General features: G+C 55.3%; 6 protein-coding genes across 6 annotated transcripts; 3 read left to right on the top strand and 3 right to left on the bottom strand.

The window, feature by feature from the left end:
• Window positions 1–85: 85 nt before the first annotated feature.
• Window positions 86–948, bottom strand: PG986_003263 (Phospholipase/Carboxylesterase-domain-containing protein; the record flags this gene model as incomplete). Its single annotated transcript, XM_066839485.1, has 3 exons — window positions 86–176; window positions 229–662; window positions 754–948. 3 exons carry the CDS (start codon window positions 946–948, stop codon window positions 86–88), a joined length of 720 nt encoding a protein of 239 aa, XP_066704549.1.
• A 732-nt stretch (window positions 949–1,680) lies between these two features.
• On the top strand, window positions 1,681–2,827 carry PG986_003262 (Extradiol ring-cleavage dioxygenase- class III enzyme- subunit B; the record flags this gene model as incomplete). The annotated part of the gene is made up of 5 exons (XM_066839484.1): window positions 1,681–1,791; window positions 1,852–2,024; window positions 2,092–2,252; window positions 2,323–2,639; window positions 2,699–2,827. The coding sequence occupies 5 exons, from the start codon at window positions 1,681–1,683 to the stop codon at window positions 2,825–2,827; spliced, it is 891 nt and encodes a 296-aa protein (XP_066704548.1).
• Window positions 2,828–3,275: 448 nt separating this feature from the next.
• On the top strand, window positions 3,276–5,477 carry PG986_003261 (LEC14B protein; the record flags this gene model as incomplete). Its single annotated transcript, XM_066839483.1, has 5 exons — window positions 3,276–3,399; window positions 3,464–3,667; window positions 3,731–3,945; window positions 4,002–5,184; window positions 5,278–5,477. The coding sequence occupies 5 exons, from the start codon at window positions 3,276–3,278 to the stop codon at window positions 5,475–5,477; spliced, it is 1,926 nt and encodes a 641-aa protein (XP_066704547.1).
• A 432-nt stretch (window positions 5,478–5,909) lies between these two features.
• PG986_003260 (uncharacterized protein) lies at window positions 5,910–6,435 on the bottom strand (the record flags this gene model as incomplete). Its single annotated transcript, XM_066839482.1, has 4 exons — window positions 5,910–5,950; window positions 6,051–6,080; window positions 6,161–6,273; window positions 6,377–6,435. 4 exons carry the CDS (start codon window positions 6,433–6,435, stop codon window positions 5,910–5,912), a joined length of 243 nt encoding a protein of 80 aa, XP_066704546.1.
• Window positions 6,436–8,559: 2,124 nt separating this feature from the next.
• Window positions 8,560–9,726, top strand: PG986_003259 (rrm domain-containing protein; the record flags this gene model as incomplete). The annotated part of the gene is made up of 1 exon (XM_066839481.1): window positions 8,560–9,726. The coding sequence occupies one exon, from the start codon at window positions 8,560–8,562 to the stop codon at window positions 9,724–9,726; it is 1,167 nt and encodes a 388-aa protein (XP_066704545.1).
• A 641-nt stretch (window positions 9,727–10,367) lies between these two features.
• On the bottom strand, window positions 10,368–11,880 carry PG986_003258 (SET domain-containing protein; the record flags this gene model as incomplete). Its single annotated transcript, XM_066839480.1, has 2 exons — window positions 10,368–11,681; window positions 11,761–11,880. 2 exons carry the CDS (start codon window positions 11,878–11,880, stop codon window positions 10,368–10,370), a joined length of 1,434 nt encoding a protein of 477 aa, XP_066704544.1.
• Window positions 11,881–12,167: the final 287 nt, after the last annotated feature.

Raw genomic sequence — 12,167 nt, 5'->3', positions numbered from 1 at the left:
TTGATTCGTTATAGGTAGTAAGTGAATTGGGTACACGTCTCTAAGCTGCCACATGCAGTCGGTGGCAGTGCTCTTAGAGGCCCAATTACTTCTCAGATTCGAGGGCGGGCAAGCATTTGCTCAGGAAATTTTGAACCTCATCGAGCTCTTCCACGCAAGCCGAGTGGGCCATACGGCTGGATGTTGTCAGTAAGATGGGCTCTTCTGGGAAACGCCTGGATAACTTACGGATATAGCGTGAAGGTCACCTTGAATCCCTGATCTTTGAGAGCCTGCGAGGACTCCTTGCCAAACGCAGTCGGGACCACGGGATCCGAGTCACCATGGCACATCAGAATAGGGGTCTCGCGGTTGAGGTCGTATTCTCTGAGGTACTCGGGAAGCTTGTGGTCCAAGGGGAGCCACGAAGACAGCCCAACGATGCCACCCAGTTTGACATTGGAGGTAAGACCTGTCAACAACGACATGGCGCCTCCCTGGGAGAAGCCGCCGAGGACTATGCGCTCGGCAGGGATGCCGCCGTCCATCTCGGCCTTGACCAAGTCACGGAGGTAGTCGCGGGTCACTTCGATGCCCTTCTCATCCTGGTTCCTCCGCAGGTCGTCGGGTCGACCACCAAGGGCGAAGATGTCGAACCAGCCCGGCATGCGCATTCCGCCATTCTAAAAGATGGTGACACGGTCTTAGGAGAGGAACGGCAACGACAACGACGACTTGAACGAACCAAGTATGGAGACAACCAGGGCCACTTACACATGTGATGGGGATTTGAGGAGCGTGGGGCAAGATGAACTTGACCTCGTCCAGCTTGGACCTGCGGCGCCAGTTCTCGACGGCATCTGCCCACCCGTGGCCGGTATCGCCAAGGCCGTGCACGAAGATGACGGTAGCCGTGTGCTTCTTGGCCGGAGGGAAGAGGAGTGGGGGCAGCCGCCGGAGAGCGCTCATGGTGGGCGAGAAGCGGTCGGGTTCCGGGAAAGCGGGGAAGTTGAACAGCTGTTGGGCGCTTACGCTTACGAAAGGCAATGAGAACGCAAGAAGCAACACAGCACAGAGCGTCAAGCTGGATTGGTAAGGCAGTGCAATCATGCACGTAGGAGAGTCTCTCGTACCAAAGATGGTGGTTGGTAGGAAGCACCGGTGGGTGGTCGTGGTCCTGGACGCTAAAGATTAGCAACCAGGCCCTGGACTTTACCGAGTATTTCTTTCCGTCGCTTTCCAAGCGCCCCGCGCTCCACTCCCGCCAGCACTCACTCGAGGGAAAGAGCCCCGCGGGTAAGAGGTAAGCACCGGTCAGCAGCACCAGTGCCAGTACCACAGCTCCTGTCTTGCTTGCTCCATGGCAATAGGGCTGGCTGGCTTATCCCACCGGCGGAGTGCTAACCTAGTAGGTAGTTGCATACTTAGGTAAGTTTGCTGCTGACATATTCTTGGTAATCAGGGGAAATACGTGATCGTATGTTCCGTACTACCCTATGTATCAATTGAAGACTTGGGACTTTTTTTTTTGGTAGCATACTCAACGTTAACCAGATTTATTGAAGCCTTCATCCCCTTAGTCTCCCGGTTGCTGTGTGGATGGATTCCTTTAGACAACTCAGGAGGCCGTTCTTGATTTTCACGGTCGCCGTACTAGTTCTTGCAGTTTTTCTGCGCTCCGATATTGCCTCTGATCCGTTCATGTCCAGTTGGATCCCAAAACCGATTGCCTCCCTGTTAGCAGCAACGTCAAGGTCTTCGCTTTCGACGATGTCGGGTAAAACGCCAGTATATTTCTTCAGCCATGGTGGTGTATGAACCCTGTAAGCGCCTACTCTATGCCGAGAAACTGTAGTCTGAACTCTAGCGCAGCCCAATGTCCAGTACGAAACGAGGCATCCCGTGTTTCCCGTACTCCAAGCCATCGGACAAGAGATTACCCAAAAAGTAAAACCGAAGGCCGTAGTGGTCTTTTCGGGTCATTGGGAAGCGGACCGCAACGCTATCGAGGTCAACACCGCTGAGCATACTGACTTGATCTACGAGTAAGTGCAGCCTATGCCCCATGACGCACACTCGGTTTCACATGTACTCACTGGGGGTATTGCGCAGCTTCTACGGATTTCCTAAACACTACTATGAGGCGAAATACCCGAACAAGGGCAGCCCTGAGTTGGCCTCGAAGATCATGGGTCTCCTATCGAAAGCCGGCATCAAGTCGAAAGGAGTGACCCGCGGGCTCGACCACGGAGTCTGGTCTGGCTTCAGCGTCGGTATGTACTTTCCTACACAGACCGGGCTTGAGAAAACCCAGCACATCGAACTCACACATAGGTTGTCTAGCTTTTGATCCTGAGCAGAACCCTCTGAACGTGCCGCTGGTGCAGGTGAGTTTGTATAACAATGAGGACCCGGACCTGCATTACCGCCTGGGCCAAGCCGTCGCGTCGCTGCGAGACGAGGGTATCGTCATCATTGGCGCCGGCATGTCAGTGCACAACCTGGGAGACTTGCGCTTCGCCATGTCCAGCCCTATTCCGCAACGGTACACGGTGTCCTTTGACGAGGCTCTGAAGGAAGCGACGGAAGCCCCGCCTGCGGAACGCCAGACACGGATGGCGGAGGCGACGAAGCGGCCTGATGCTAGAGAGGCACACCCCGTAAGTACCTAACATGCTGGCTGCTTTCGGACCCTGGACCCTGGGCTAACCCTCTCCAGCACATGGACCATTTGATGCCCATTTATGTGGCGGCCGGAGCTGCTGGCGATGACCCGGGGAAGAGGACTTGGACTCTACACGAGGGAAGTATGGGTTGGGCTCAGTATAAGTTTGCAGCGCATGCCTAAGCTCAATTTGCTGCTTTTTGTTACACAAGAGAAGCGATATGGACCTGACCAGAAGCTGGGTGGAATACCAAACGGTTATGGTTTTGCCCCTGTGTCCAGCCAAGCCGGCCTAGCAGCAACCCCACGTCCGGGCTAGTTAAGTCCGCGTAACGCCGATGGCTTGCATAGCATACCGTACTTACTTGAGTAGCTGCGATAAGTCAGCTATCGGAATCCCCGCTGTATCTATCCGGGGTCGATGTCATCATGAGACCTGCAATCACCTTCTTCCTTCTCGTTGTCAACCTTTTGTTAATATATTGGTGATTACATCTGCTGGCAGATTACGTATTCAATTCAACTAGTTCCCGTACCTCTGCTAGTTTCGTGGTGAAACCTTACCAACTACATTGAAACAACCACCGTCTTGTGTGCATCTGTGCAGGTTACCCGTTGAGCTCCGGGCAAGATGAGTTCGCCGTCGGGGTCCGAGGACATCCACCAGCGGTATGCCGACTTATTCCACGACGCCCAAGACGATCACGACGAGGATGCCGAACTTGGCTACGAAAATGAGCAAGACGAATTCCACGGTACAATGCAACCTGCCGCTGCCAACCCTGCATTATGAGGGGCCCGACTGACACTTTGCGATAGATGCCGAAGAAGGCGACGACGACGATGAGGAGGAGGACGACGAAGAAGACGACGAAGAAGACGAAGACGACGACGAGGATAATAGCGATGATGACGACTTCCGATTCCTAGTGGAGGTCGAAGGCGATGACGAAGAAGAAGATGAAGGCACAGCTGCTGCTGCGGGAATCACGATGCAACAGCGATTGATCCGCCTTGTGATGAGTACGCCACCATGCTTACCACAACGAAGCTAGGATTGTTTGTTAACATGGAACCTTTGATTAGACAACCAAGTGGGCCTTTCACAGGCTCAAGTTATCACGCTGTTACGGAACTCCAACTTGGGACATCTGATATTCTCCAACGACGATGACGACGAGGACATGCCGTGGGGTCGGCGGCGGCGGCGGCGGACTCCAGACCCGGACCGGTTCCCCAAATACCCGAGCGAGGAAGGCCAGGAGCTCATGAATTCGGGCAAATTTGGAGCTACGGAGCTCGTCCCGAGCCCCTGAGGGCCAAGAAGCGATTAGCACGCCGCATACTCGACCGGGAGCTGGGCGTGGGTGGCCCGACGTATCGACGAGTCAACCAGTCCATGATGAAGCAGTCCTTGCTACCCACCACCGACGCGGAGATGGTCATCAAATACCAGGAGCCCGTATACTCGGGCCAGTTCTCCGACGACGGCAACTTCTTCTACGCCTGTGTCAAGGACTTCAAGGTCCGCATGTACGACACGTCAAACCCGTACAACTGGAGGCATTACAAGACCGTCGCGTTCCCTTTTGGCTCGTGGACTCTGACCGATGCCTCGCTGAGCCCAGACAACAAATGGCTCGCGTACACCTCGATACAGAGCAACGTATGCCTAGCGCCGACAGACCCGAACGACACAGGTGACCCCTATACGTTGAACCTGGCAAGCGCGGGTCCCGGTGGGAACGGTTGGCACAGTGCGTTCGGTATCTGGTCGATCCGGTTTTCGGGAGACGGGCGCGAGCTCGTCGCAGGGACAAACGCCGATTCAATAGTGGTCTATGACATTGAATCTCGCCGAGTGCTACACCAGATCAGGGGACACGAAAACCATGTAAACGCCGTGTGCTTTGCCGACAAACTGTCGCCGCACATTCTATATTCTGGATCTGATGATACGACCATCAAAGTCTGGGATCGGCGCAGCATGGGCAACGGCCGGGAAGCCGGCGCATTCGTCGGTCACATCGAGGGCCTGACGTACATCGACAGCAAGGGCGACGGACGCTACATCCTGTCGAACGGCAAGGACCAGAGCATGAAGCTCTGGGACCTGCGGAAGATGTACACCTCGGCCCAGTTCACCGAGCTGGACCCGACGCAGCACACCCGCCTGGGCACCGGCTTCGACTACCGCTGGGAGCACTACGACGACACGACGTGGTTCCCGCACCCCAACGACAACTCCGTGGTCACCTTCCGCGGCGGCCACAAGATTCTGCGGACGCTCATCCGGTGCCACTTCTCGCCTCCCGGGAGCACCGACTCGAGATACGTCTACACTGGCAGCCATGATGGCAAGGTTTACATCTACAACCTGGACGGCACTCCCGCTGGAGACATTGACGTGCACGAAGCGACGTTGAAGGAAACCCTGCCGCGGAATTACAGACCTCATCGCCACAGAGGGTCACATCACCGGGGTGGTTTCACTTGCGTCAGAGACGCCAGCTGGCACCCTAATGCGCCATTCATTGCTGGTAAGTTCCTATATTATCTGCCCTCCTTCCTGTGCCTATCAGGTCTGGGAAACAAGATGAAACCAGAAAACTAAGCTGACTTTCTGTTCCCAGCTTCTGCTCTTAACGGAGGAGACAATGCAATAGGCACCGTCTCTGTCCACTCCTTCAACGAGTCTCATACAGACGAGGCCGAGCCAAAAATGGGTCTCTCATATAATGACAAGCTAAGGCCAGTTGGTGATCATTCGAGTATCTATGATGATGACGAGGAAGAGGAAGAGGAATTTGGGATTAACTTTGGCCGACTTTGAGGTCGATACTCTACAAAATTGCTTGTCTGAGGCGACGTTCGCTTTCATTTCGGGCATGCCAGCGATGAACCTCTGAGTTCCAGGACAAGGGGCTTTATTCAGTACCTCGTCAACCTGGCAATCGTGTTGTACATATGCTTGATAGACGGATCCAGGATAAACAAATCAAGGGTGTTATTTTATTTGGCCCTGCTGGCTGGCTAGCCTTGCTACGATTGTGCGTTCATATGCAACCCATTGTTCCAGCCCATTGTCGTATATCGGATAGGCCAGGCGGAGCTCGTCCCTCCTCGGAACGACTATGCCTGCGCAGTATTCCATGCTGCCTTTCATATTATGCTGCTTCTTATGAGCACCAATGCCTCTCCTGTAAGGTCCTGACGCTCGCGCTCCAGGTCGTTTCGTTCAAATCCCTCCGAATTGTTTCGATGTTTATGCGCCACCGACGAGGATGTTGTTGACGGGTATGTGGACTGCAATACAACACGTCAGTATGCAATTATTGAGACCACGTAATGCCCCATCGAGCATTGTTGCAACCGAGGCATCGAATTGTTTTCGGAACCAACTTACTCAGCTTCACGACGTAGCCAACAGCGCCCACTGTAAAGAAAAGCAGTAGTTAGCAAGACCGTAATGGGTTTCGACTTGAGGCCTTCTGATTTGTCTCGAGGTAGACTCACTGATCAAGAAACCCACACCAACAGCCTGGCAGATGCGCACGAACTCCTTCTGGTCGGGCTTCTGGCAGCGGTTCATGAACTGGGTGCCCTCCTTGACGAACTCGCGGGGGGACCTATGATGGCGTTAGCTAACTTACACTCCGGGCAGGCGCGTCTCTCCCTCGCCCTCTCTGTCTCGCGCGCGTGCAGTGTTCGCTGTAGAGCGGAGGGAGGGACGGAGGGGCTGCTGTTGTGGTGTTTCTTACGTCGAGGAATTCTTGAACTTGGTCCGACATGTTGGGGGATTTGTCTGCCGCGCGGAACGGGGGGAAAGAATAAGAGGCGGGAGAGAGATGTGAAAGGAGGGTTGCTGGGGTGTTGCGTGGAATAATTAAGTGGTGATGTATGTCGCGTGGTGGGAAATGGGTTGAGCAGCTTGCCTCGCCTCTCCGATAAGTTTTAATGGGGATTTGTTCGATGCGGCCAGATTGCCTCCTTCCCTGGGCCGCTGGGCGGCTGTAAGGTTAGTAGTAGTAGGTACATTGGCCGCTTTCCACCAGCCGCGGCCAGCTTCAAGCCTTATCGATTGATTAACCCACACCAACCCCATACAGGCGGGTAGCCCTTTGTGCCATCTGTTTGGTTGGCCGGTCGGGGACAGGTACATAGCGGCGGCCGGGGGAGCAGCTTGGCAACCAGCAGCGTCAACGGCATAGTCGCATATGTAGCACCATCAGTAAGTATGGAAACGTGCGGGCAACCACAATCAACCTGTCCTACGGTGAGTAATAAGACACCAGGCGAGCCAACAACAGCCAGTCCCCCAACTCCATAGTCAACGAGGTGTACTGAATAGAAGCCCCAAATTGACTTGTTACACTTGTAATGTGCATTGGGGTGTTGGTTCGAGTTCGAGTATCTATGTAGTAGCCATTCCACTCGAGTATTATGCGGGCATTGGCAGAATGTACATGCTCAGCTCTGGTTTGTTGCCAATGTCCACACCCGCCTGCTGCGGCGAGATGGCAGTTAAGGTAGATTCTTAGGTGTTTTCATCTGTCTACCTACATGTAGCTAGGGTCATGCCTAGGAAGTTCTTATTGTGCCGCAGCATGATACACTGTTCAATGGCATTAGCCGACAGATTGGATATATGCATAAGTCATTCCCTGGTGTACATACAAGTAGAGCCTAACCTAGAGGGCAGGCGCGCACTCGACAAGACAGGGATAAGTGGCAGCGACCCAACATCATACCTACCCGAACAGTGAGCGAGCCCCTTATATTTGTGGGTTGGTTTAGCATTTGGGGGTCTTTTGCAAGCCGATTGAGAGCCCAAGCTCGGCGCTCAAGCTGCAACATTGAACATCGAATGGAGGCAGGCCTACCACTACTTCATCACCATAAGCCCGCCCTTGCCCGTCGTCCGACATCAGTTTTTTGTAAGTAAAGCCTGATTTCGGCTGCGACATCCAACCAACAACAGCGACGCCATCTTCAGACGGACACGTCGCTTTCCTCTTCCCTTCGCCACCCTCCCCGATACCCGAGGGCGAATACTGCAGTCGACAGCCCGAAAGAAGAAGAAGAAGAAGAAAAGAAGAAAAAAACATCTCACGCCTGCGCCTGTTATAGCTCCGTCCAGTCAGCCTCGATTCCCCTGCGGCGCATCTACGGCATTTCGTGCCCTTCCTGTACTTCTAGCTCTTTTCCAACCCTTACAAGCCTTTGTAAGTCCGCCGTCTACTACACCTCCTGCTACTCTGCCGTTCGGCCTGTCACTAACAATTCTGGGACAGCTACTCGATATCGAACGACCTTCCAGGCATTCCAACCGAACGCCCACGCCCATTTCTACATCACTCCCAAGGCGCGAGACTCGAGAGACTCACGACCCCTCAAGGTCCTATGCTATTTTCATAAGAGGAAGGGGAAGAGCCATTCTGCACAATTTGTATCATACCATTCCCGCTGAAGCTACGCAACGAAGGAGTTGAAACTCCCAAAAGCCGAGCGTTGGGTCACAAGATTGCAAGCACAGAGCTTCGTCTTGCCAGCATTCCATTTGTCGTCAGAAGCAGAGGCAGAAGCAGGGTGACAGCCCACTGGTACTTGTCCGTTCCGAAGCTTGGAGTGTACGTATTGTGTTTCTACCTTCCTGGCGCATCTGTCTTTCTGTTTTGTCTGAAATTCCTTTTGGGAAATGTTTCCTTCTTGCCATTGTATTTGAGACTGATATAACGGGATGGGGGTCACAGGCCGTTCCTGTATTTACATCAAAATACAGAACAATACTCACCCTAGAGACCCAGCGACTGTGATCGTAACAAAGTAGCCAACAGGGTGCTTGTTCTTCATCTTTGCACCATCCGCTCGTAACAGCAGAATCACATTCACCTCACCTCTGAACGAAACACAAGATGGCCGAGGAGGAGTTCGAGATCGATATCTACGGAGACGGCTCCGCTGACCAGCAGCATGGTGGCCATGATTCATCCGCACAGGACACCAACGCCCAAGCCTATGAATCTAATGCTTCGGTGACTGTGGCGAACGGCTCCAACACAGCACATGCCCAGAATAACGGCCGAGACGACTACCACGGCGAGGGCGAAGCTCACCATGGCATGGACACCTACGACGAGGCAGGTGCCCAGACTCAGCATCATCAGGGCGTCAAGCGTAAGGAAGGTTCAGATGACAGGCCTATTGACCCTGGTGCAACTAACGCGCTGTTGATCTCCGAACTGCAATGGTGGACAACTGACGATGACATCCGCGGCTTGGTCAAAAAGGCCGGAGTGGAAGCCGAGCTGAAAGACATCACGTTTAGTGAGCACAAGGTGAACGGCAAGAGCAAGGGCCAGGTGTATCTGGACTTCACATCGCAGCAAGCAGCTACTGCTGGCAAACATGAGTTTGACGAGTGGGAGGTCGCCCCTGGCAACCGAAAGCCGTCTGTCATCTACCATGGTCCCTCCAACCCGTTCCGGACTTTGCCCAAGGATGCTCCGACCCGTGGTCACAAGGATCAAGCTGGCCGTGGAGGCTCCGCTGTCGGCGGCTTCAACAACCATAATTCCAACAACAACATGGGTGGTAACTTTGGTGGTGGTGGCGGCTTCCGTGGTCGGGGTGGCTTTAATGGTCCCCGAGGTGGCTATAACCGCAACTTCTCCGGAGGCAATATGGGCATGGGTTTTAACAACAACCACATGAACGGTGGCGGCTTCAACAATGGTGGCATGGGAGGCAACTTCAACTTCCGCGGTGGTGGCATGATGGGTGGTATGCGTGGCGGCCCCGGCATGAACCGTGGCGGCCGCGGCGGCATGAACAACGGCATGATGGGCATGGGTAATATGGGTGGCATGCCTATGGGTGGTATGCCTGGCGCTATGCCTGGCGCTATGCCCGGAGGTATGCCTGGCGCTATGGGTGGTATGGGCATGATGGGCGGCGGTATGCAAGGCTTCCAAGGCATGCAGCCTCAGTTCAACCCCGGATTCTTCGGCGGCGCCAACCAGTCTGGAGGCAACGAGTGGCAGCAGAACCCGCACGGTGCTAAGAGACCTCGTGGAGAATAGGATACTCCAATGAGCTCTATCGCCCATGGCTTCAGATCTGATCGGCAGCCTGAACCCCGTCGCTAGGGGCGCTCTCGTTGTGGCTCGGGCTTTTCAAAAGAGCGGCTCACCAGGAGCTTAGGCTCTTTGCATAATACGGCGTTGAAATTAGGGATTTGCGAGTTCTGATTCAGATAGACCAATCAGATTGATCTTTACACCAAACACTTGTATGTACATCTGACGTGACACCGGCTCTCTGTTTAGTGGCATTCGGGTAGCTGGAGTAAACAACTGACTTGGGGTGGCTTGGTGTTGGATACACTGGTAATGGGATAGCTGGTAACGGATTGGATGACTGACTTGGGATAGCCAGCTGCAGATGGGATATCCCCTTAAACGCTGCTATTGGGATAATAACACTTTCCGTGAATCGTCGAAAAGCCCGTCTACCTACAGACTTGGATACCTATTTCATTACGGTGGGAGCAGCGCTTTCGCCATCAAGGGGATATGGCGTTGCTTGGTAACAAGTAGGCATGTGCCTCATTCAATGACGCCATGCCAAGTACTACAGAAATTCGGGTGCCAGAAGAAAAGAATTGGCCTCGCAGTCAGACGAACTGTTTCAGCATGGTGCCCGAGGGCGCCAGGTTGTTCGGTCAATGGGTTATATTCACGCTCGCCTCGCTCTTTAACCTCTCAATGGTGATCCGGACGAGTCTATCGACATGCTTCCAGCGCTTACACAGCAGCTCCCTCTGGGCCTTGGACGACGACGACGACGACGACGACGGCAACCCCTCGCCACCTTCCTCGGAGACGTCGTCGTCATCGTCGTTCTCCATTGCCGCGACCTTGGCCAGCGTCGTCCCAATCGTCTGCGCCCGGTACTCCTCGAGCATGCCGACGAAGACCCCGTCCACCTCGCCCTGCCGCGCGGCGTCGGCGTCCTCGCCGTCCTCGAGGAACCGCCGCCACTCCTCCTCCCGGCCCGTCCGCAGGCAGCACAGCGCCCGCAGGGCCACCTGGGTCCGGTAGCAGACGGTGCCGGCGTCCAGGACGTAGCCGCCCAGGAAGCCGACCTCGGACAGCTTGTCCTTGGCGCTGTCGCTGAGGCGCGGCAGCAGGACGTCGTCGAGGCCGACCTCGTCCCAGCAGTTCTCCTCCAACCAGTCGTCTTTGCTGCTTCCGCTGTTACCGTCGTTGTCGTCGTCGTCGCTATCACCGCCTAGCACAAACCCGTACTCGACTAGCAACAGGTCGCCCCCGTGCCGGCCGTAGCAGATGCGCACCTCGTCCCCGGGGCTGTAGGGCCGGTCGGCGCGCACCGTGAAGGAGGCGGCGTCGAAGGCGACGTGGCACCAGCCCGTCCGGGACCCGGCGTGGTTGAACAGGTCGGCCACGGGTTGCAGCACCATGCGGTCCTCCTTGGCGCGGCGCCGCAGGCGGGGGCTCTCGTGATAGAAGGTACGCGTGTTGACGAGGAGCCAGGCGTGGACGAACTTTTGCTTCAACAAGTTTGCATTTGCGTCGGCTACTGCTTCCGCTTTCCCCTCTTCTTCCTTGTTGTTGGTCTTAACGACACTACCGTTGTCATCATCGCCGCCGCCGCCGCCGTCGACGGCGACGTCAAGTGCAGAGGAAGACGGAGGCGAGGGAGAAAGAAACAGCTTGGATGCGGCGGCCCAGTCCCGTTCGATCTTGGCCTGCTGCCGCGCCAACAACACGCGCGCGGGGCCGGGGAGCAGTTCCTGTAGCGCCGGGGGCCAGTGTATCGGCATGCTCGCCAAGTCGGCGGGCGTGGGACACACGGCGTTCCAGGCCGCGTAGGTGTCGCTGGCGTCCAGGGCCAGGTCGGCGGCGAGCAGGCCGTGGACCGAGATGTCCCGGGGCAGGCGGCGGGACAGCGCCTTGGGGACCGTCTCTATGCTGCGCAGGCATCTGGCCGGGACCTCGAGGAGGGTCTCGTCGGGCTTTTGGTGATTGGTCAGTATGCGAAGCAGCGGATGAGGGCGGGAGAAAAAGACAATGATAATAAGGCGGCCGACTCACTTGGATGGAGCGGGTGGCCACTATACCCATGCCTCGACCGGGTAGGCGCTGAGGCGCTATGCCGTCGAGCTTGACGCCCTTGGCCTCGGCCCATTGTAGGAGTTGCTCGTGAGGCTCCATGAGAGGCCGGTTTGATTGGGTGTGTAGGTATAATCGCAAGCCAGAGACACTGACTGTGGCGTATAAAGCAAGTATGTATACGAATAGATTGATTGTCTCGTCAGTCAGGTGGACCTCGAGATTTCCTTTAGCGGGATATTCTTGACATGTCTAAGAGCTGAAATAAGTTATTGAATGGGAAGATTGCGCAGTTTGCCGTCCCGAATCGAACTATCGCTCTCCCTACAGAAACCCAAATCACCGAGGCACTCCTAACGTCGTCGTTGTGACCGTGATCCATCATTTTG

This window comes from Apiospora aurea, assembly GCF_038362705.1.
Source record: "Apiospora aurea strain CBS 24483 chromosome Unknown utg000002l_segment0_segment0, whole genome shotgun sequence".
NCBI classification, from domain to species: Eukaryota; Fungi; Ascomycota; class Sordariomycetes; order Amphisphaeriales; family Apiosporaceae; genus Apiospora; species Apiospora aurea.
Note: the sequence above shows the minus strand (reverse complement) of the source record. Positions and strands in the feature narration are given on the sequence as shown.